A 25,072-nucleotide genomic window follows, 5' to 3' on the forward strand; every position below is an offset into this window, starting at 1 on the left:
GGCACAGGTGGTCAGGTGATAGTAGCATGCCCAACTGAGGCAGAAGTTGGTGGCCCTTCTGTGAAGAGGGCCACTGAGCCACAGCTAGTGAGGGGGTCTGAATTTACGGTGGGGGTTTTTCATCCAAGCAGATGAAGTGTTTGCATAAACACTGTTTTCACTGCCTCACCAGCTGCACATCTGCCCCAACCCAGTATCTGGCCTCATCCGTTGGAGGTATCTTTCCTTTATTTGGCATTTGCCTCAAACAGCCTGATCATACAGCCCCTTCTGCAGACAGCTGTATGCTGCTGCTGCTGCTGTTGCTGCTGCTGCTGCTGCTGCTTCTTCCACCACCGCCTCCTCTGCTGGCCAAGGCTGGCAGAGATGCTGGGAAGGCAAGGGATGGCAGCGGCAGTCTTAATTGAACAGTAATTAATTGAACAGCTTCAAAGTCTTATTGCTACTCAGTTAGCACTCAGAAAAACCTTTGTCACTGGGAGGCTGAGGAACTTAGTAGCTGCCTAAATTCTCTTCTGTATTTTCTTTTTGTTTTTGCCTCCTTTTCCTCATTTGAAAGAAGCCCAGTGACCACTAATGAGTAGGCTTCAGAGAAGGTCTCCTCCCACCTGCCTTGTTCTTCTCAAGGGACCCTCTTGGCTTTCTTTTTCTTGGCTAAAGGAATGAACCAAGAAAGCTGACAGGCAGCTACTTAAAATTTGAATGTGCCTTGTACTTTTGGCAATGAATAGAAAGCCCAAAATGTAAGTATAAACACAATTAATTGTTGATTATAATGTATGTCATCACAGAGGCACCAACAGAGATTAAATCTGGGAAGCCCAGGGTACCACATAGGGTTGCCAAGAAAGGGCGCCAGGCCTCTACAGGTGGTAACGATGCCAGGACACCCCTGGGAGAGTCAGACAGTGAGGAAACACATTTTTCCATTTGGGGTTACTTACTGCAAAAAGCCACTGATTTGCCACCTAAGCCTCCTGAACCAAGGGGTTAATTTTCCTCAGAAATGCAGTTTAATGGGAACATGAGGAGCAGTTTCCATTTCTTTATAAGTCATTAAATATAGATGATCTATATAGTTTGCAGAGACTGTCACCTGAACTTTGATAACAACCCAGTCCTCCTCTGATCCATCACCATCTCACGTAGTCCTTCAGTCGAGCACACTCCCCACTGGGACCAGGCCAAGACCCTGCAACACAGCTCTTATCCTTCACCACTCCTCAGCTTTTTTTGGGCACTAGTCTTCTTGACTTACTCTTCCTTAGGTGCATGAACCCATTAATAGCCTTTATTTCCTCATTCCTATTAATACCTCTCAAAGATTTACCTCTTCCCCTGGCGCAAATCCATGTGGAACTGGAAATCCACATTTAAGGTCCTTTGGCTCTAAAAACAATGTCCCCAGTAAGGCTGGGGTACCAAACATAGGCTGCCCACCAATACCCAGCACTGGTCCTCTCCATACAGGTCAACCCACATTTCCGTCTTAAGCCAGCAAGACTACCAATCCTCAACAGAATCACCAGACAGACAACCGGTCAAGGTGACCCCTCGTCAACCCACTTGCAGATTCCCCAGTTCTTACCATACCAATTTCCTCAGGTCTCTTTAGCCAGGTTACCCAGGTGTCTTTTGTCAGGTCCTCAAACATTTAGCCACACTTCTGGGGTCTCTGAAGCTCTACTACTGATGTCATTGAGGTTTTCAGCTTTCAACCCCCACTTATCCAGGTGATTTTGCGTTTTCAAATTCTGATAGTCACTACAGAAAAATAAAGAGTGGAAGAAAAAAAGGGAGACTTTCAGGTTTAAATGCTGAGATTTATTCTTCCCGAAACTAGCCTATCTTTAAATTAAGGTTATTTCTATTCAAGTCTATGGATTCTCTCTCAGCTTATAACAGTGATTTTCAACCGGGGGTGATTTTGCACCCCAGAGGACATTTGGCAAAGTCTGGAGACATTTTTGGTTGTTACAACTAAGGGGATGCTACTGGCATCTAGTGGGTAGAGGCTAGGGATGCTGCTCAGCAAATTGCAACACACAGGACTGTCACTACAGCAGCTACCCAGACCCAAATGTCACCAGTGCAGAGGCTGAGAAATCACCATCTAGGGTATGCTCACTGGTTCTGAAACCCCTTCCCCTGGTGTGGTCCCACCTCTCTATTCTGAGCCCTCCTTGTTTCTCCTGGACTGTCTCTCTTAGTCCTGTCCACTTCTCCAACTGTTGTATCACCAAATACGTGCATCCCCTGGAGAGTTTTCTCTGATCCAAGGATTTCAGATTCTAGTAAAGTTGATTGCCTATCTGAGTTTATGCTCTCTACTTTCTTCTAAACCTCAGACCCTCCTCCCAAATAATGGGCTGTTAAAAATCTCCACCAGACTGCCCATCCTTCCTTCATCTCTGTCATGTCCAAAATCAAATTGGTTCCACCATGTCACCAACCCCTCCATAGGTCTTCCCCTGACCTTCCTGTTCTACTCCCAATATCCCATAATCCAGACACCCACCTTTGGCCCCATTGCCTTTTGTGTCCCTCTAAAGTGCCTTCCTGAGCCCTTCGCTGTGTCTGGGTCTCTCCCTTAACAGTCAGGAGCACCCTTAGCCTACTGGGTGCACAACCCCTTTCCTTTGTTCTCTTCATGGGGGCCATTTTCCACACTGCTTCTACCTTTACTAAAACTTGGCTCAGTTCTTCACTTGGAGGACAGAAAAACTTTTAATGCCTCTTCATTTCCAACTAAAGCAGCCTCAAAGGTATTTGCTTGGATGTTCCATGGTATCCTCAGAGAGATCCAGTCCAGTTTGCCCTGCCTTCTCTCCCACTGCTCCTCCAACATGGGCAGTCTTGTGGAGATTTTTAACAGCCTATTATCTGGGAGGAAGGATCCAAAGTTTAGAAGAAAGGTAGAGACCATAAACTCAGATCAGCAATCAGAAGTGACCTGTTCTGTTCCAAGTTTCCTACCATTGTATCCTTTGTTCCTTGTAGGCAAACATAACCCCGCCCCCTTCTATTCATAGCCAAGGTGTTTGTCCTTCCACAGGACCCATTTGAAACGCCATTTTCTCCATCACGACTTTCCAGGTCCCTCTAATTAGACAGTTTTCTTTCGTTTTTATGCTGCTTTGCACCTTAGGAGGAGGAACTGGTATCTGCCCGATCTTATCCCCTCAAGGTGCTCCCCTAGCAAAGAACCATGATGCAAGAGAGAATGTGGAACAAAGGGGTCCCACGGGCCAATGAGACCCTGAACCCGTTTTTCCATGAATGGTGTTTTGGAAGTGGGCGCAAGGCCTGGAGAGAACAAACAATCCCTTTGGGGCCCCCATCTCAGCCTCACTGGGCCTCCAACCCCAGCATCTACTGACCTTCCACTTGTGCAGGGTTCAGCATTCCTGGGGCCTCAACTCTTTATCCATCCTGGGCTGCTTCTCTGCATTGGGGCAGCAACTCTCTCCCCGGGGTCCCGGCCCACTACCTCCAGGCCCTGGGAATCTGTGTGCTCGCCTGGCCCAGCAGCGGCCCTCTCTGTTGAGTAGGCTAGGCTACCGCCATCAGCGAGCCCAAGGGTTGGCCCTTGGAGGCCCCCGACCGCCTCATCTGGCCTTTGCGACTTGTGGCATCAGAAAGACTGACCCCACGGCGCTAGCTGTCCTCGTGGCCTTGTAGGCCTGGCTGCCATACGCCCGCCCACCAACCGCTTCCAACCACCCCAGCAGCACAACCTCTTTGGGCGTTCCAACGCGGCGCCCCCTATTGGACCTCCCACTCATATCCGGTTTCCGGTCCGACGCCCCCTGCTCATTCGCCAGGCAACCTTGATTGGCGTGACCCCAGCCCAATGGCTGACCCGGTGCTGGGGTCGGAGGGGAGTGAGTTGGTTGTTGGTACCCAGTTGGCCCATTCAGTGGATTCTCAAATTTTTAAGCCATAGAACAGGAGGGTAGTTGGCCAAACTTTGAACCAAAGTTCAGTCTTGCCATCAGGAAGTATGTAGACCCGCAGAGCTAAGGCAACATGCCCTTGGGAAACCCCAAACGTTACCTACAGGTAGACTTTGTCAGCTTTCTTCCGTGCCGCGCGGCCACGTGGATGGCGATACAGGGAAGCGATTGTGCGCCGTGGCTCTGGTACCCTGGTTCAAAAAGGGAGGCATTAAACTTAGCGGAACCAGATCCTGCAGTGGCTCATCTGCCTGCGGCTCATACACAGTGATCGGTTCAGCGCGCCTTTCTTGCCACAGCGCACCCAGCGTAACATTCATCTGGTGCCCCCCACCCCGAGTTCTGCAGGCAAGCTGACCACCTGCCCCCTGCCCAACTACTCTTGCAACTGAAGGAGTTTTGCATATCCCTGTCACTTGCTAGTGAGACTGACCACGTTGCGTGCGTGACTGGTTTTACGTGATGTGGGAGCGGTATTTCGCACCACCCCCCAGACTCAAAACCTCTGCAGACGCCAGACCCAAAGCAGTGTGCGTTCATGCATTGAGCCCACCAGGTGATGTGGTTATTTACCCTTTGTGGGTTCTGAGTTCACCATGGGTTCTGAGTCCACCGTGGTTCCTCAAGGGGCGCGCAGCTCTGTGGGCGAGCGCTGGGTTTGTGGCCGCGCTTAGTGCCGCCTTGGCGAACTGTAACAGTGGAAAAGTAAAGGGGGTGTTCTTGGACTAATATTGGGAGGAGAGGGACTGACAGGGGGCTAGAGATAGGCTAGAGGTGCAGGCTGACCAACCCTGCACCCGGCTGTAGCCGGCGCCCGGAGCAGGAATCCGCGCATCTCGGCTGCCGTTGCCGGCGCGGCACGGTTGATAAACCTTAGGTTAGGTGCGCGTAGGGTTTTTCAGTCTTTGAGACCACCCTCAATTGGCCATAAACCCCAACCAAAACCATATTTAACCCTTCTCCAGGATGCGGAAGTCTGAGGCCCGAATTGGGCAGGGTCCCGCTGAGCGCCCCGCACCACCTCCCCCATCATTGCCGCCGCAGCTTCCACCTAGGGGGGTTTGCTAGATTCTCTGTTGTGCGCGTCTAAGACCCTCTTTTATTTCCCTGCGTCACCATCCACATAAAACGGAGAGCCCTGCCTGCGCCACCCGAGGCCACTACAGAGCCCCCGAAAGCGTGGTGGGGTTGGGGGACATTGAAGTGCTTTACCAGAGCCAGTCTCGGCAAACGGCAAACAAAAGCTGCAAAAGCAGCAGAAAGTACCCCAGAACATCTTCAAAACAAATGATGCGTTTGCACTTAGCAGCCCCTCACCCGAGTCTCTTCTCCACCCCGCCGGTGGGCTCACGACCACCTGTCGCATTCCGGCGCGCGCATTTATACCCCCTTCCCCGACATCTACAGCTTCATTCTCCGTACTCGGAGCTCAAGATCCGTGGCTGCCTGGGGCTGGGGGTTCAGCTAAGGGGTTCAAAGGTATTCTGGGGTGATAAAATCCTCCTGCAGTCCCTCCCCCCCCCCCCGGAGAGTCAGTTGGGGAGGGAGGGTTTCAGCTCCTGTACTCCAGCATACCGAGGCCCACGTCTTGCGTCACGTGTCCCGCAACGCAGAAGCGCTTTCTCTCTGACCAAAGGAGAAGCGAGGAGAAAGACTCCAAATCAGTCAGGGAGAGGAGAGGAAGGAGCCAAAACATCCCTGCGAGGCCTGCGCTCATCAGCCCCCTTACCCAAAGTCCGGGGCTGCCGGAGCCAGAAGCGGTTTCCTGGAGCCGGATCCAGCTCAGCACTGGGACCGGCGTCCTCTGGTGGCAGAGAGAGAGCGCAACTGGCGATTTTCGGACCGAATCGGCACGCTCCTCATATCCAAGCAGGCGGAGCTGGCCTGGAGCATTGAAAAAGAGAAGAGGGAACAAGGGTAGGACAAGGGGTGGCTGGTCAAGGGACAGCCTGAGGGGACAAAAGTGACCAGGAAGGAGTCAAGACTCCGCGAGCAAGAATTGAGTTGCTTCAGCCATGGTCTGGGGTTCCAAGCCCTGAGCCCCCCAACCTCATAAGGGTTGGAAAATAAGGTTGGAGAACTTTCCAACTGGTACTTTGATATTTTTCAAAAACAATTTTTGACCCTAGTTTGGTTGGGTGCTCCGTCTTACGGAGCCCCAATATATTTTAAGAGACCGCCACCGTGTTATGGGCATGCGCAACCGCCTCGACGGCAATAATATGTCAGGACAACGCAATATCCCCCCTGAAATCGGGGAACAGCCCGAGCAACCACCCTTGGAGGCCCCAGGGGCAGCTGCCCCCAGTGTTGGGCCTAGCCCAGCCGAAGAGATGGAGACCCAACCGCCTCACAATGAGCCCATCCCCATCGAGAGTGACAACGAGGCCTGCGGACCCCCAGAAGTCTCCAGGCCCAACTTCCAGGGCCTCAACCAGACCTTCGAGGAAGCCAGAGCCAGTGGAGGCTACAGCCCACCTCCTGAGGAAGCCATGCCCTTCGAGGTCGAGCAGCCCAGCTTGGGAGGTTTCTGGCCTACCCAGGAGCAGCCTGGGTTCCCCACTGGGCCCCCTACAGGCCTCGAGGCCTTGGGCCCAGCGCTCATGGAGCCCGGAACCTTCAGTGGTGGGAGACCAGGCCTGGGAGGCTACAGTCCTCCACCAGAAGAAGCTATGCCCTTTGAGTTTGACCAGCCTACCCAGGGAGGCCGCAGCCAACCTCTCTTGCAGGTCCCCGACCTTGCTCCAGGAGGCCCGGGTGCAGGGGTCCCTGGAGCTCCTCCCGAGGAGCCCAGAGTCCTCCGGCCTGCACATGCTGGCTTCAGAGGAGGCTATAGCCCTCCCCCTGAGGAGGCTATGCCATTTGAGCTTGATGGAGAAGCATTTGGGGATGACAGCCCACCTCCCGGGCTCCCCCGAGTCATCCCACAAGTCGTCGGTGGCAGCCAGTTCACGGCAGTCGCGGTCCCGAGTGCGGTCCGCCTCGCTCCCGCCGCAAACGCGCCACCCTTCTGGGTCCCAGGCGCCATCGGCAGCCCATCTGGAGAAGCTGTCAGACCTGCTCCTAACTTCGCGGTCGACAGCCCCCCGATGGAGATCTCCAGACCCCCTCTCAAGATTGGCAGCGCCCCCATTGGGGTCGACGACGCTCCCGTCAACATGGACAGCCCCCCAATCGCGAATGACGGCCCGCCCATCGAGGTCTCCGGAGCCCCAGATAAGAGAGAGCGAGCAGAGAGACCCCCAGTTGAGGGAGAAGCAGCCGAGATGGAAGGAGGCTCAGCTACCGCTGCTGCGGAGGAAGGAAAAGTCCCCTCTCCAGGGGACGGATCCCCTGCCGCCCCAGCCGATCCTGACTCCGGGGCAGCCCCTGCCGCCCCAGCCGATCCTGACACCCAGGCAGCCCCTGCCGCCCCAGCCGATCCTGACGCCGGGGGAGTCCCTGCCGCCCCAGAAGATCCTGATGCCGGGGCAGACCCTGCCGCCCCAGCCGATCCTGACACCGGGGCAGCCCCTGCCGCTCCAGCCGATGCTGACACCGCCCAGGGAGCCCCAGCCGATCCAGATGCCAGGGGAGCCCCTGCCGCCCCAACCGATCCAGACGCTGGGGCAGCTCATGCCTCCCCAGCCGATACCGATGCCGCCCAGGGAGCCCCAGCCGATCCAGATGTCGGGGGAGCCCCTGCCGCCCCAGCCGATCCAGACCCCGGGGCAGCTTCTGCCGCCCCAGCCGATCCAGACGCCGGGGCAGCCCCTGCCGCCCCAGCCGATCCAGACGCCGGGGCAGCTTCTGCCGCCCCAGCCGATTCTGATGCCGGGGGAGTCCCTGCTGCCCCAGCCGATCCAGCCCCCAGGGCAGCCCCTGCAGCCCCTGTCGCTCCTGCCACCCGGGCAGCCCCTGCCGCCCGGGCAGCCCCCGTCGCCCCTGCCTCAGGGGCCAGACGCAAGCTCCATCTCCTTAGACCCCCCAGCCCCGAGATCCAGGCTGCTGACCCGCCTACTCCGCGGCCTACTCGGGCGTCTGCCTGGCGGGGTAGGGCTGAGCGTGGCCGCGGCCGCCGCAGGTACGAGGAGGAGGGGTCCGCCAGTGACGACGATTCCTCCAGTGATGAGTCCGAAGATGGGACCACCGGCTGCTTCCAGTGGTTCCAGCGGCGAAATCGCCGTCGCCGAAAGCCCCGGCGCAACTTACTCCGCAACTTCCTCATGCAAGCCTTCGGGGGCTGCTTCGGTCGTTCTGAGAGTCCCCAGCCCAAAGCCACGAGCCCCACCAAGGTCAAGAAGGTATCTCTGGCGGAGAAGCGCAGACAGATGCGCAAAGAAGCCATTGAGATGCGCGCCCAGAAGCGCGCAGCGAAGAAACGCAGCAAGCTCATCGACAAGCAACTTCAGGACGAAAAGATGGGTTACATGTGTACGCACCGCCTGCTGCTTCTAGGTAATGCGGCGGACTCTGCCTGCGGGCAGCAGGGCCGCCAGGGTACCCAGGGAGGGGGTGGCAGGGCTGCCCGGTGGGGCTTGGGGCTCAATAGAGGGAGGAGGGGTCCAGTCAAAGGCGGGAAGAGCCTGCTAGAAGTTCAAGGGAGGGACCCTAACTTTGCCCTGGGAGCGGGAGGGGAGTTTGGGTGGGTTCGGGTGGCCGAAGTATGTGCCCTCCAGGGAGAAAAGTGATGCCGAGCGACACTGGGGGTCGTTTCCGGCTGGAGAGGCCAGCGCCAGCGCCAGCGACCGTAAGCTGGACAGGCGGGGGCTTCAGGTGAGCCAGGAACTGCCGGGGAGGGGCCCCGGGGCTCCCCTGGCTACGTTGGTTGGGGCCATGGTGGGCTGGGGTCATTGGGGAAGGCGCGTCCCCGCCTCGCCTGGCACGGCTGCTTGGACTCAGACAGCTTGTTGTTGGTGTGTGTTGGTGTCCATATTTTGTGTCCGCCTGTGCATGATATGCTCAAGTGTCCCCCAATTCCCATCCCCAGCACCCCCAAATTACCCGCCGACTGTGTACTTGTACCTGGGAACAGGCTGTCTTGTGATTTGCGCCATGGCGCGGGCAAAAACTTTCCGTGTTCGCACACTCCTGTGGTACCTGTGCGCGGGCGCTCTGCAGCGAGCGAGCGGCGCGAAAACGCGCAGGGAGAGGTGGCGGGGCATCCTGGGTAATGCGCTGGGCCGCTGGCCGGGGGAAGAGGGGTCGCTTCTCGCGGGCCTCCGTAACCTTTTTCCTGTATGTCTTTCTCTCTTTTTCCCTTTGCGCTAAGCGTTTCCTCACTTCTCATTCGTTCGCCAAACCCTCCCGCCTTTACGGTTGAAAAACCAGACACACAGGTATCTGGGGCTTTGGGAAACATAATTTCGGTATTCTGCACACACTCTGCTCACCTGGTGGGAGGCTGGAGGGGGCGGGGGGAACACTCAACCCACTGTTGACAAGTCCAGATCCAAAACCGCAAGGGACTGGTTCCGAGGGGGTGGGCGTGGCTATGTTTTAAAAATATGATATCATTATTTTTACTAGCGAAGAGCCCGAGGTAAGCCAATCATTTACAAAGAGTACAGTAGGAGGGGCCTGGTTTAAAAAATGGGAGTTGTGTGTTGGGAGTGGAATGTCTTGTGTTAGAAATGCAGTTAAAATAAAAAAAAAAATATATATATATATATATATATTAAATGCTCCGAGTGTATTTTAAGTATGTGGACAAAGTATGGAAAACTGTGACTATGACTTGTGATATATGTTTGCATGTGAATTTTTTCAAGCAGCTTTAGCTGGGGGCAAAAAGGCTTACAGGTAAGGTCCTCTGCCAAACGGCTTTGGATTAAAAAAAAAAAAAAAAAAAAAAAGTCTTGTTGATTAAACTTAAAATACTGCTATATAGAAAAATGCTTCTGGAGGCCCTCGCCTCCCCCTGTCTACCTTTCTCCAAGCTCCCAGGCCCCTCTCCCTGTGCAGGCCTCTCCTCCCTCCACTCCAGACATCATGTCAAATCTGGGACATTAACTCTTTTTGCCACAGTTAATTAAAGTCTCAATTAACACTGGTCAAAATCTGTGATTTAAATGAAATTTCCAAAGTAAACCTCCATAATCAACTGCTTTTTTATTTTCAAAGACCTTTCAAGGGATTTCAAGATCACAATTTCTCATGCTGTGCTACATTTGCTTGTTAAATATCTTTTAATATGTGATGGTTTTATTAATGACATTATTGACATAACTGTGCTGTTGTGATGTGTCTCCTACAAATCAGTTTTCCATGTGATAATCATTTTATTTTTGCCTACCTGGGGAAACAATGACATTTTCATTCACCCAAAAACATACAAAAAGGAAGTAGTTTGAAATTTCAGCTATCCCAAAGCCACAGAACCTTCAATCACAGTGCACTGTGTTCCCTGCAGACAACTGATTTTGCCATTACAGACCCACTTCAATATTTCAAGCTTAGTTCTGGGAAGCAAACTTGTGATTTGGGAGGAGGGAGGGACACAACTGGGTAAAGATAGGAGACCCAAGTGATGGTGCTCACCTGACTCCTTGTTGGCAAATTGACAGTGTCCCCTACATGCTGGGGCCTTAGTTGCCTCATTTGAGAAATTAAGCTTCTTCCTAGGAAATCTTTACTAAGGAATCCCCTCAAGAATGGAGGCTCATACCATTATGCAGCCATCAATTCTACAGCAAACTGTCCATGTCTGGGGTCAGGACTTAAGAATTTTAAACGTTTCCCTTTACCTCCCCTTGATTTGTTCCCAGGGGGGGGAAATTAAACACAAAAAGAAAAAAATGTTAGGGCGCCTTTGCTCCTTGGGTATTGGTAGTCAAGCGAGTTTGGACACAGCTCTGTATAGAAAACAGGCTGGTAAACCGTGGGCCAAAGCTGGCCAGTGTTGCCTGCTTCCTGAAACCATAGCAGTGCAGTTTGTCAAAGCAGGCTAGGTTCCCACCAGTCTGGCTTCATCTTGCTGAAGTGACAAGAGAGGTATCCCATCTGGGTCTGAGTTATTAACTGACAAGAGGGCGAAGAGGAAGAATAAGGACTTAGCTATATTTAGAATAAGAACTTTTTACTAAATTTCTAGTCCCAACACATGAAAAAGACATCCTCACATTCCAATCACTGAAAATGCAGGTCAGGAGCCATCTTTTGACACGGTTCCTAGTTTGCGACATTCATATTCATTCATTGCTTTAAAAATGTGTCGTTTACGTGTGTATGCTATTTTTATTGCCCAAATACCTTAACCACATTACAGAGAATCTTAAAAAGATAGAAAGCAATAACATGATGAAAATTCTAGAATATCCAAAGAGTTGAAGGCTTTTTTTTCTTGATCCTGTCCAATAATAGATTACATCCATGTTTTTGTTGCCTTTAAAAATAATTTTGGTGGGCTAGTCTTTCTTTCCTTTTTTTTTTTTTTTTTTTTTTTTTTTTTTTTTTTTTTTTTTTTTTTTTTGGTAAACCTCATTCAGAAGTGATCCCCTCATTTTAGAATTGAAAGGGGCTACTAGATCAGAGCTTCTAAAGCTCTGCTGCATTTATTAAAATTGTACAGGCAAATGCTATATATAATACTGACCATTCTGCTAGGACACTTTATGCAGTGAATCACAAGTAATTGTGTGATAATTTATTTATGTTGCTAGGTGCAACAGTGATGCAGCCCACCTTACAGAACGTTCTTCCTTTTTTCTTTTTTATCTTTCTTTTTTTGATACAGCCATTTCTCATATTTAGAATGCTTCCCCTGACCTGTTTGGTGCAGTGAGAAAGGCATGGCTTATCAGGTTACAAAATTTTAGAGTTAAAAGAGATTTTTATATTTTCTCTTCTCTCTCTCCCAATAGTATTTATACTTCTCAGAGGCTGAAATCTAATTTCCCATAGATTTCTCTGAAAGAATTTTTTTATATGGGCAGATTAATTTTTAAAATTTTCCCACATTGTCCACCATGAAAAATTGGTTTTTAAGCAAAGAGAATCAGTGCTATCTCCTTTCTGTACATCCCCTCCTGACTTGAAAGGGAAAATCTCAACAGTTCTCTATACTGTCAGTGACCAGAAATGATAATGATAACACATTCAGATTGCCTTTTACATTTTTAAAAGTCTTCTATCTAGGCACATTAGTCCTTTGAAACAATCTGGGCAATAAAAACATGATAGGACCCCATTTCATGGGCGAATTTAAAAAGGGAAAATATCAGGGACTTTTTCTCAGACTTCAAAGGTAAGTAGAAGATCTAAGGTTTCTATTTTAGATACCATAATGCTTACCAAAATCATGGTAATAAGCTGTATGGCATTATTTAAGTGTAAAGCATGATTGTTGTAAATGTGCTCTGTGTTCCTAAAATCCCTTGTTCAAGTGACAGGTGTCTAGTAGTCTGTTGCTGTCTGAATTACAGCCAGGCCTGCCAGATCCCTGGTTATAAATGTCCATTGAGTGTACATGAAATGTGAGCTACCCATTTCTGAGATACCTGTCATTGCTATGCTGATATTTAATTTCCACATTTGCCTTAACTCATCTGCCAGCACTGCGACACTGCAGTCTTAGTTTATTTGTTGGACTTCCTTTTCTTTTTTCTAAATGCAGGTTTTCTTTAAAGGCTTTTTTTCTTGTTGTTGTTCTTTTTAAATTCCTCAGTAGTTTTCTGTAGCCGTGCCTAAAACTTTTCTTCTTTCTCAGCTTTCCAGTAATTAATAATAATAATAATACTTAATGTTATTTCCAATAATAATAATCATTATAATTTTAAAATAAAATGCAGTTGCTTTCACACATAGCTCCTCTACATGCCTGCATGTGTAGTGTTAGGGTGTTTAGAATTCTCTGAACCTAATGATCCTATTAAAATAGCTGCATAATATTCTTAATAGTTTTTTTTTTCTTTCTTTTTAAAAAATATTTCTTGCTTTTAATTCAGGGATAACTTCTGTTTAGCAAGAAATCACCTTTGTTTATGCAGAAAGGTTGTTGATATTAAGCAAAAATAAATTTCTTTTTAGAGAAAGTAACCTAATGGACCCGATTTGAAATTCCCACTCTAAAATTCACACACACACACACACACACACACACACACACACACCCCACCCCTACCCCCAGTAAAATGTCAGCTCTTCCAGTGCCTCTGCATACAGTTCCTTCCAGGAGACACATAAAGAGCAAATGGAAATTGATTTCTGAACTTCTTGGGGTTTTTATTTTTTGTTATTTACCTAAAGCAAAGGTGGGGTTCTTCCAAGACCTACCTTGTCCCTCCTAAGATTGTAATGAAATGCAAAATTGACATGTTATTTGTCCATTTTAATATCAAATTTCTCAGGAAGAGTGGTTTTCAAAATAGGCCAGTTGATGCAGCAGAGTCCTGCCATCAATTAAAACAGCCAAAGGAGGGAACTAAAAGCAGTGGTTAGTCTAATTAACCTTCTCCACCCCCATAATAAGGACGTGAGTCCTCACCCCTACCATAACAGATTTCATTTACTTGGATGGGATGGATCTTTGTTCTCATAACATTCCTACTCTGATGTGGTCACCCTACACATAAGATCAAGCTCTCATTAAGGAGTCAGAGAAAAATAGTCTGGGCCTCCCTTTAGGAGTGTCACTGAGGAATCTTCAAGTCCAAAGGAGCCTCTGTACAGTTTAGAAAGACCAGTGGAGGCTCAGATGCCAGCTGGCCATCAGGGTGGGGCAAGAAGCCCTTGAACAAGGGGGGTTTCCAAAACAGTCAGGAGACATGTTTTTCTTAATTCCTCTAAGAAGATAACAGGATAGTAAAAGTGAAGTGACTGGAGAAATCTCCATAAGCATTTTGAAGGATATTCTCAGCCCTGTGCCTGGCCCCCAAATGTTGTATTATTTTTAGAAGTTTTCTTCTTTTCTTCCTGGGCTTTTTTCTCCCTGCACAGGTGAGGGTGTGGTTGGGCTGTATTTTGTATTGCTCAGGAGACTCCAAGCTCTGGAAGTACCCAGCACCTCTTTTTCCTTTCTGTCTCTACATTTCAGAGTACACTCTTTGTACACATTTTGTAAATAAAGGTCAATTCAAGCAGCGGACAAATGGCACCTTATCAAATTTATGATTGTGTGAAGTCACTCAAGCGCGCTCTGTGGTAGAGAGACCAGGGGATAGCTATTCACTTGTCCTGAGAAGGTCTCACCCATCACCCTGCCGACCCCCTCCTCCTCTTTCTCTCTTCATTAGCTCCTGTCTATAAATCAATTCAATGCTGTGGCTTAGCCCAAAGACCTGAGCTTGGATTGTTCTATGATTATTACACATGTTAAAAAAAAAAAAAAAAAAAAAGTGTCTTTAGCTTCCTTCCCAACAGCCAGAGGGTGACGGTGACGCAGGCCAGCCAGTGGGAATCAGAAGAGGACAAGACCTCCAAGAAAGAGGTAGGGAACCACACAGAAAATGTGCTTGTCTTTTATTATTGTCAATCATCACACACTCTGTTGAGGCATGGGGTGCCTTGGTCCCTAACCAGTAGCACACACAAGGCACACACCTTTCAGTTAGAAGGACTGGAGCAGGCCTACACATGTGACAGCTGGGAGTTATAACAAGGGCCTGTGACAGGGGAGGGTGCCTCTGCTGTACTTACCAAGAGGGAAAACCCCAGATGCCTTGAGAATAACTTGTTAAACCTCGAGAGAAGTCACAAGTGTTCTGATTCGTGCAGTTCTGCCCACGGAACTTGAACTTCAAATCTTACCAAGTGTGTTTTAATGCTTCAGTCTGGGGCGAGGAGAGAGGTATAAACGTACTATAAATTGCTATTCAATTTCAAATTTGTGATGAGTCAGTCAGTGTTTCCGACACTGTCACACACATTCTGTGTGTGGGACAGTGTAAGTACTTTAAACTTCCTCTAATGAGTTGATAATGGGGAAGAAAAGCCTCATGTACCTACTTTTTCAGAAGTGTCACTGTGAAGCTTTCACAAGCTTAGTGTCACTGCCACTTCTTACAGAGATATCAGGATCTGGCCAGCAAGAGTCTTGCTCTTCTGACTTCCCCAGCTCTTGCCTCTCCCTTCGATCAAAAGATCACCCACCTCTCTCCTCTTTCCTATAGGAGCAATTTGCCTTGTATCAGACTGGTTGCTAATGTGTATAAATTACTGTGAAGGTATTTTTACAGGGAACCTGTGTTCAGGTAAGTTTGAAGCCGTGGGTTTTTTTAAAAAACAATAATGCTTATGATGATACACAAAAATTAAGGGCAGGCATTGGAATATAGTCTAGGACCCAAGAAGTGTTGCTTGACACGCCCTTGTCAAGGGAGATCGTCACAAGTGCCTGCATCCTAGCTAGTATCCATCCAAAGTCCCCTGCACTTCTGGGACCACCATATCTGTGCCTCAGTTTCTAGAGCTATAAAAGTAACTGGTTGATTCAGTTGATGCAAAACAAAACAAACAACAACAACAAAAGCCTGCCAAGAATAGATGGTGTTACTTGGGAAGTAACATGGTGTAAGTACCTACTCAAGTTGCTGGGAGCACTTGAACACATCCTTTCAAAAATATGCTCTTTGTAACCTTGGCATCTATTTATTGCCATCCACAAGTGTCCAGACGATTTAAGCAGAAGCCCTGAAGACGTCTCCTAAAAAAGGCAGACCTTATTTGTAACCAGCCCCTTGATTTTTTTTTCCCCCATGCGGGCTTTTGATATCTTAGGAAGTGTCCATCTTAATTCCTGTACATTTGCTGGATAGCATTACTAGGCCTATAGGCCTTTTAATTAACTTTATCATTTATGTCATTCAGAGATTCTTCTGCCCACTGCCCCCAAAATATGAATGTTTTAATAACTGCCTTTAGAAGGACCCAGAGACGGAGAAGCAAGTTGGTATTTCAGGTGGCCACTAGATGGTGAGACAGTATAAGGCAAAGGAAAGGCGTCACAGCTACAATACAAAGGAGAGGGAACAAGAAGAGTCAGCAAAGGTGGGGAAGGGTCCTAATTCACATTCACCATCTCCCCCCACCCCAGGATGGAACCCCAATTTAAATAGGCCCCAAAGCTTTAATCAGACCCAGCTTATAAGTTTTATGCTGTGACTTCTTCCTGTGAGCTATGTGCTGGGATCTTAGAAACACTTTGGGGAGTTCTTCCCAACAGAGGGGTCCTCCAAGCAGCCTCATTAACATTTTATCATGGGAGCAAGGTTGTCCAGTGCACTGTAGGACATTTAGCAGCACCCTGGTCTCTAGATATTGGTCCCAGACACATACACATACACACACACACACCCCACCCTACTACCCACCACTACCACACAATGTGACAACACAAACTGTCTCCATTTATTGCCAGATAGCACCCCTGGGTGAGAATCACTGCACCAACGTTATCCACACCCAGTTCAGGGGAAGTTAGAGATCATGGATGTCGTAAGTTCCACACCTTACAAAAGTCTTCAGAGGGAAGGTTGTCTCTCCAGTTACTACTAACCCGTCAGCCATGTTTATACTTACTTTGGTGACTACATTCTTGGATAGAAACAAATTCCAGAAATCTCAGAGAAGGTGACCCAGGGAATTACTCAAAAAAAGTAAGTTATGAGTTGGTCTAAGACTCTTATCAGCCCAGTCCATCCCCCAGCTAATCAGTAGGTGAGTGGAGTCAGGTGACTAGAGTCTAGCCCTTAATCATGTTGGGGTTCATTGGGCTGCCTTTCTGTCGCAGGCTGGGAATTCCCCCTACCTGGTGTGTGCAGTGGATTCTCTCTCACTGTAGAGAGGGTGCCAAGACAATAGGCACCAGCACTTAGGTGGCTGCCTACCACAACCCCCTGGAGTGGTGGCCCCCTGCGGTTATTTACCAGCTGGCAAGGGAGTCTTGGACTGGTAGTGTGGCCCACCAGCTACAAGTTTGTGGGCCCCATTTTCTGGATCTCCTTATTGCCAGGACTCAGGGGGCCACCCTACCACATGAAGGTGACCTGACACCTTCATGTCTCATCATAGTGGGGACAGTGGAAGGGTGCCTCTGAACGACTTTACTGACGAAGGTAAAATAAAATTTTTCAGAAAGAAAACATAGTGCCCATTTTCCCCATCCTAAAGTAGATTCTATACCCAATATCTCTTAGAGTAATCAGAACAGGACTCAATGGCGGTTTTAAACAGTGGTCTCCCCCCTCCACCTGTCTGCCCACTTACTACCTCATCTGACTCTGTCCCAAATAACCATTATGGAGGAAAACTTGTGACTTCTTCATTCTATTTTGAGGCCAAAATATTTTTCTTTTTGCCCCCATGTGGTCTTTCAATGGAGTGTTTAGCTGGTACACATTTAACAGGAATTTTTTTTTTTTTTTTTTTTTTTCCAGTGCTGGAAATGGAGCCCAGAGCTGCACACATGCTAAGCATGTGCCTTACTTCTGAGCTATATCTCTAGCCCTGATTTTTAAAAACAGGACTTTTTTGTTGTTGTTTTATTTTTGCTTGTTTGTTTGTTTTTCCCTTCGAGAAGTTCGAAATTTGTACCTTTAACTTCATTGCAAAGGCCAGAAAAGTAAATAAAGACAGTAACCATCCTCCACTCCACAGAGGCATGTGCATTTAAACACTTCAGCTTTTACCATAAGGTTGTTCTTTTGTTTTTCTTCTTTGGCAGGGTTGTTGTTGATGTTGTTGTTTGTTTGCGGTGCTGGGGACTCAACCACTGAGCCACAAACCCAGCACTAGTTCTTACGATTAGGATTAAGATGAGAGGCAGAAATGGTTTGGTAGTTTGGCAAATTACATATTGGATTTGTGAAATTCAAGGGATCATTTGAAATAAAAATCTTGTCTTCAGACTAGCTTGCTATGCCCTAGGTTCAGCTGAGCCACGAGCCCCCTAACTATAATACATCCTTACTACAGAGTCCTAGAAATTATTCAAGGCTAGCTTTCAGAATGTTGATTTTGACATTTTGCCTGGGACCAAGTACAATCTCTTTCCAAGGAAATGCTTAGAAGACTTCGGTCAGAACCCAAAAACAAATGCCCAGACGTTAGGGGAAAATTTTTTTTAAGTGGATTGCCAAAAAACTTGCAGCTATTTATAATTAAGAATTGATGTGATTTTATTATTTTTTTGTTTTTGTTTTTGGTTGTTAAGAAAGAAAATATAGTAGATAATTTTGTTTTGCACAGCAAATGGGCAGGCAGGATTTCAGGTGGACACTTGTGAAGGGCTCTCTTTCCAAGGGGGACGATCCGGCAAAGTCCCCCATGGGTCCAGTACCTGTGTAGCACCTGGGAAACTGTCTGTCCTAGGGTGGAGTGGCGTTTTGAGCTTACTGTGATTACACCATGCTGCCCCAAAGGGGAAAAGATTTGACTCAACGGGGAAAGAGGTGGACAGAGGATGCCCAACTTGGAGGACCCTAGGCTAGTGGAAAGAGAGCACTGGCTTAGCAACTGGGCAGGGTTGGGGGTCGCATCCCTGTGACCTTGGTTGATTCTAGCACTTAGTTCTGCGATTCCATGCATTTGCCAAGTGACATCCAGAGAAGGCAAAATTTTGATTCTTAAAAGCACTGACAGTATTTATGATGATTCTGATGCATATTCCTGGGACCCTGCCATGGTCAGAGAAGGGGCCTACATTTAATGGTCCAAGGGGAAGCCAGAGTGTGTTTCTGCATTCAACTCTTCAAATACAGAAGTGTACATAAAGTTCTGTGGTGTTGAGGTAGAGTGAAGAGAGGGGACTCAGGATGGAAACTTGTTCTCAAGTGGAGAGTGGATCCCAAACCCTTGCAGCCATTTTGGCCCAACACTCAGACTGATGGGTGGCAAAGGTCTCCCCCACCTTCAACCTTGATCCCCCAAGTCAAGATCTAACTTGAGACTTTAAGGCAGCTCTTCAGGGAGAGGAGGACCAGCAGGCTGCCTTAGGTGGAAAAGGGGTTTCCCTTTACTTCCTCGGGAGTTTGCAGTTCAGAAAGGAGACAAATCAGCCTCCTGAGGAAGCCCCTACTTTTTCTTTCTTGGCTCGTGTTCATTCGTATTTTCTCTCCCTTTCCCCTAAACTTTTTAAAAAATAGGATTCTTATTAGAGAAGGGACTTTCTGGCAAGAAATACATTTTCTTTCTTTTTTTAATGGAAAGAAATGAGAACACACACTATTCAGGGGTGGGAAGTAGAAACAATAAAATAAAGCCAGGTTCTCAGAACTGGCTGGCAGATGGCGCTCGGCTTTTACTATTGAGAGCCTGGCTTTTCAAAACTCTTCTTGCCCTGCGCCAGCGCCCAAGACTTAGCTGCTCACCCGCTCCCTGATCCTCCTTCCCAGGACGCAGGCAGCCCCTGCTCCCCAGACCCTGGGTATTCGTTAAAGGTTTTCAGTGGAGCGATTTATCTGAGGACAGATCCTGGTATTTTAATTAGTGGCTTTGTAGAACTTAGCTAGCACAGGAAAACACAGTAGGGGGTGACCTCCAAATTCACAGTGCCTTGCCCTGATTCTGCTTGGGAACCAGTTTGAGGCCTTGGGCAGATTTCTTGGTCTCCTGGGTCCTAGTTTTCCTCTACTGGAAAAGGAAAGGGGTATCTATCTCACTTTAAAACTTTCTGTGTGTGTATGAAAAGTTTAAGTAGAAGAGGTTTGCAGGCACCCCCTACACACACACACACACACACACACACACACACACTATAGCTGCCCCACAAGCACCTTCCAAAGTGGCAGATTTGTATAGGAATCAAAGTTGGGTCATCTTTTGTCCTTTGGTAAATAATTTACAATTCCTGGTCCATTTCGCTGGGAGCAGAGGTGCAAGGAACTTTCTTTCCCTCCACAATCAAGGACTGAAAAAGACAAATGAGTAGAGGTCCCACTTCCACAGGGAAACCCAAGGACCCTCCCTGAGGAGGGAGCTTTTGAGACCCTGTGGGAAGGTGTGGCAGAGGAGGGAGTGGGATTTGGGCGCCTGTGAAAGGCCTGTTTACAGGGCCTCTGGGATTTCAGGGCTAAATTTGAATTTCTGTCCTTTCCTCAAAACTTCCTGTTTCCTCAGCCCCCCACCCCCACCCCAGCATGGTAGGGCATTCTTCTTGATGTTTAATCTTAACTGTCTAAGAACGAGACCTCCCACTCCATCCCAGCTCTCTCACTGGACTCAGGGCAGGCCAGGCTGGCTTCTCTTTCTAGTGAGGGGGAAGATGGAACCGCGGGGTCTGGGCCCAGATCCCTTGGTCCCCTGACGGTGTTCTTGACATCCCCCTCCCCAGTCTTCCTGCTCTCCCTGCTGGGAAGTCGGGAGATCACTTGCTCAAGAAGGGCTGCTTAGTCTTCCTAGGCCAGGTACTGCCCAGAACTTAGTCCTTTTCCACCAAACATAGCCTGGACACGCTTTCACACTTTCTCCTCTCCTCTTAAATCTGAAAAGTCAAAGGAACTGAATTTTTAAAAAAATTTATTCAGGCAAATATTTCCCCCAACCTGACATTAGCATCTCTCTTCTAAGGTAATAACTTTGTTACAGAATTCTCTTCCTGTACACGTTCTTCTGAGGATCTTTAAAATTTTTCTCGCTCCTCTTCCTCCCTGGGGCTCCTGATGTTTGACCCTGAATTCTGGTTCAGGCAGGTTAGCAGCAGCCCCATAGGTGCCATGGTGGATGGGGGGGCACAGGTGGGCTACTCTTTCTAGCACCTTCCCTGGGCCGATGGAGCTGCTTCCCACCAGAGGTCAGCAGAGAGCCAGAAGAGCTGGGTGCGCTCGCAGGAAGTGGGGACCACTTAGAATTCTCTAGACCAAATATAGGAAAAAACCTTGGCGAAAAAAGAGACCCACCTTTGGGGGGCATTTGGGGTTGGAGTTAGCTCCTCCTTGGGTTCCTCGGGGCTTGGTTCTAACACCATTCCTGCTATCCTGGACTTTCTGGGGGGACAGGGGGCTTTGCTCTGTTATTTGGTGGGTTTCTTTGCCAGTCCCCTGCTCCAAATGTCCAACTCCTTCCCTCACAGGGAACCACACCCACTTAGAACTCCCCCTCATGGGGCCAGACTGCCCACATTCGCTTCCTACAGGACTTGGAACCCACACTTGGGCCTGGCCCTTTTTCTTCTAGAAATTGTATTTATTGTTAAAGTGACATTATAAATATTACAGGAAATCCCCCTACCCTGCCCTTATCCTGCTATGACTGTTTCTCCTTATCTCATGTTCTTTACCCACACATATGGATGTTTTTAAGAAGGGTATTTATGAACTATGGTTCGAAAACAGTTTTGTACTTAGCACCCCCCACACCCCCGCCTGCCCCAGGCACACATTATAGGTCAGTTTCCTGAGAAGTCACCCCATCCTCCCTTGTTGCCTGCAGCTCTTTGTCTTGTTCAGTCCTTTTACTGGGGTGGGAAAAGTTAAAACCAAGTCCCTTAGTTCTTAATTGTAAAAGGAAAGAAAGAGAAGAGAAGGTACAAAAGGAAGGGAAAAGATAAATAAGCCCAGAGGTGAAATAAGAAAGTTTTGGAGGAGAGGGAAAGAAGGAAGAAAGAGAAAGAAAGACGAGTGGAAGGCACCTTTGCCAAGCTCAGCTCTAAGCACCAGATGGGGTCCCTGCCCTCTAGAAACTTCCAGTCTGCAAGAGAGGATCAGGTTGCAAGTAACTAAAGCTGCTCCAGGCAGAGCTGGAGAGCTGCCACGCAGGAGGAGGAAGAGGGGAGTCCAGCTCAGCAGGTGGCGGGGGCATTAGCCCTTCCTGCCCCACCACCCCACAAGGCCATTTGGGTTCTGAGAGCCTTGGAGGAGAGCAGGATGAGGCCACTGAGTCCTCTCAGCTCTGGCCATTGCCCTCTCTCTTGATTCTAAAGCCATTGTTTCATTTTTGTCTAATTTTGGAATTGAGAATACCCTTCTCTAGTCCCACGATCTGATTTTCCAGGTGTTCTCACATCCTTATCCCACTTAGTGGTTTGGTTTGGTTTGGTTTGGTTTTAAGAAATCTGGCACACAATGGACCTTAAAAAAATCTAATCTTCGTGAGTCTTTCTATGAAATAATGACCCAGAACAAAACAAACTCAAAGCCTTAGGTTAAAGGCAAACTCTCTCTACACTAAGTGAGCAACTCGGGAGTCTAGGATATCCTTCAAATCCTACAGGTGGATGCCCCAGCTAAATTTTTGTTGTTTTCTTGTTCTTCTTGTTTCCTTTCTTTCCTTTCTTTCTACCCATTCACCTTGAAAAACAAGTATATTCATTAGAGAGGGAAGATGGGAAGGGCGCAGGAGAGGCAGAAGAGGCCGCTCAGCAGATGCAAATCTGGAGCGGCCCTGGGGGACGGGGGGGGGGGGGGGGGGGGGGGGGGACATTCCCTCAGCTGTCTCTTGGTGTCCTGTGCGTCATTCATCAGCTCAAGTGAACAAACGAACAAACACCAAAAATCCTGTCCTGGGTGGTTGCCATAGAACCCCGTTCTCCCAAGTTGGGGGTTTTTGTTGGAAGCAGAGCCACAGAGGCTGAAGGGGCTTCCCAGGCTGGCCTGCTCAGCTCCTTCTCACAGTGAACCTCCCCCACCAGGAAAAGTTCCCTCTCCTCCCCAGTGCCAGGAGTTAGAAATGTGTTGATAATTGATTTGAGCAGAATTTGTATTGCTTTGAGACTTAGCAGAATGGTCAATTAGGGGCCAATGTCGGGAGGGAGAAACAATTGCTGTTCTAATAACCAAGAAAGAGAACTCGCCACAAATACGTTCCCACAAAGGGCCTTCTGTGACATTTGGGATTACTGGGGAGCAGGGGGCTCATGGTGGTTCTTCAGGAAGGAGGAAAGAAAGAGTGTTGGGAAGTATTTAATGGAAATTTAGAATAAAATGACATGCCTGATTTAGGACAAGAGTGAATCCATCATAGTTCCAAAATAAAAACAGTTGTCACAAGTTAGTTTTTTCAAGTTTTTGACCATTGGCAGGTCTGAGGTTTCTTGCACACGAGGGTTATGTTCAACTTGGCAAAAAGCATGGAACTCCAGCTAGTCCAAGGCACACATGTACCCACTTTCCCTCACTGATAAGTTATTCCTAATTTTTGGTTAACTTATAAGTCAAAATAGCCTTATTTCCTTTTTGCCTTTCTAGTAGCACCTCTCAGCACACAGTAGCTGCTCAAGAATCTGCCATGCCTGTCAGGAGGAAGAGTCCTTGCCGGGCCGGTGAGTTTGCCTTAATTTGGGCATTTTTATTCATTCATTCATTCATTCATTCAATATACACAAGTTGAGTTCACAATATGTGCCCTTACCGATGGGGAAGACAAAGGTGTAAGACATTGCTGCCTGCTTGTTGGTCCACAGTCAAACTAAACTTCCCAAAGCCAGGAAGGTAAGGAAGGGTGGTCAGTTTCTGCGAAGGGATCATACTGAGAGTAGAGCGCAACAACCGAGAGGATCAAACGATGGTCAAAAGACGGATTTCAGTAGCCTTTCGAGAGATCTCCAATCCGATTGAGCAAACCAAATCAGAGCTTAAGTAAAATTATTGTGAGTGCTGATAATTAAAATGCATAAAACCCAGAAGGATGTACTTGGGACAAAACAAACAACTGTGTCTAGACATTTGATAGGCACAACCATTCCGATTTCCATGCCAGCCTGAGGCTGAAAGTTTGTACAGGAACCACAGTGAACAGCAGTGATGAATGTTCTCTAGCTGCAGGGGAGACCTCGGCCTTTGTTGATACCTTGTCAGTCACCCAGCTGAACATGCCCTCTCTCCAGGAGATGGAGTCCAGAGAGTTTCTGGCCATGCCCAGGGGCTGGGCTTGCTTCAAGAAGGGGCTCCAGAGCCAGCTCAGGTGGTACTGAAAGCCAAGTGCCCTCTCTCATTTCTTCTCTATCTGGAGCCAAAATATGTTTTCCAGAATCTTCCAGGTCTGGACTGAAATTCCCTTAGCAAGTGGGCCCAAATTCTTCCACTTAACCATAGGATCTTCTGTCCATGTCAAGGATTATAGCTCTGCAGGTGGGGTAGGGGAACATCTAAAGTTTGCAGCTATAGGTCCCAATGTAGAGAGTGCTCTCACCTTGACTCCAGCCCACCAGCTTAGCCTGGCTCCTCCATGTTAGCTCCTGCAATCCCTCATAGATGCTGAGCTCTTGGCCTCTCTTCCTGTTCTCCAAAACAGACATATTCTGAATTCAGATACTCTCATTAATTCCTAGTCTATGGAAAGAAAAGTCTAATTTTAATATCCAGAATTTTATTTCCCATTCACAGATACTTATTTGTTATCCTTGGAGTGACATCTTGTCTATCTATAGATCTCTGCACTGTTCAGCACATGATAGATGAGTTTTATATATTTTTAAAATATGCATGCATATATACAGATAGTCTTTTTTATATTATAAATAAGTCAAGGGAAGTTGTTTTGTGTGGATGGCTGAACTGAAGGAACTCCTGGATGAGTTTTATTCAACAGTGAGTAAAATTCAGATTTGTAACATTATTAAATTTTGGCTTCTCCTTAAATAGCACCACCCCCAAAAGGAACTGAAAGAGAAATGCCTGAATCTTGTGTTCAGGGTGCTCAGGGATGAGCCTGAGGCGTGGAGGTTTGGCCCCGGTCCTCCTTACCTCCCTGCAGGGGGTGTGTTCTGTTCAGTTAATCCCATTAGCTGGCAAAGGCTTATGGGGTTACTCTTACGGGACATTTGCATTTTAATAAAGAGCTCTGTGAGGTCAAAAAGCTAAGCAAGTCACATTTTTAATAACAGGGTCTTTAGGAGGAGAATTCTAAAAGAGGGTAGAATGGGGAGGGGGCTTTGGGGGCTATCACCTGCCCTCCCCACTCCACTTTCCCCTGCCCAGGGCTGTGTCTGCCCAGCACCCCCAATGCTATGAGTGGACTTTGCTCCCTTGTGACCCAGGACACAGGGACCCTTGCATCCCCCTCCTAAAAAAACAAACAAACAAACAAAAAAAAAAAAACAAAAAACAAAAACCCAGCAGTTCCTTGGTGTTGCTTCTGCAAGTGGACACCCCCATGGGAATGGTAGTCAGGTCCTGGTCACTGCCCTCCGTGCTGCCTTACTCATTCAGCTCAGGTTGGTAACAACAGGCCCCAGGCTTCTCAACATCCAGGGCTGTGACACTGAA

At 48.2% G+C, this 25,072-nt stretch overlaps 1 protein-coding gene across 1 annotated transcript; it reads left to right on the forward strand.

Moving 5' to 3' along the window:
* Positions 1–6,172: 6,172 nt before the first annotated feature.
* LOC306652921 (protein ALEX-like) lies at positions 6,173–8,708 on the forward strand. The gene is made up of 2 exons (XM_079125580.1): positions 6,173–8,393; positions 8,615–8,708. The coding sequence occupies exon 1, from the start codon at positions 6,312–6,314 to the stop codon at positions 8,391–8,393; it is 2,082 nt and encodes a 693-aa protein (XP_078981706.1). The 5' UTR covers positions 6,173–6,311; the 3' UTR covers positions 8,615–8,708.
* The last annotated feature ends 16,364 nt before the right edge of the window (positions 8,709–25,072 follow it).

This window comes from Sciurus vulgaris (genome assembly GCF_902686455.1).
Source record: "Sciurus vulgaris genome assembly, chromosome: 2".
In the NCBI taxonomy this organism is placed as follows: Eukaryota; Metazoa; Chordata; class Mammalia; order Rodentia; family Sciuridae; genus Sciurus; species Sciurus vulgaris.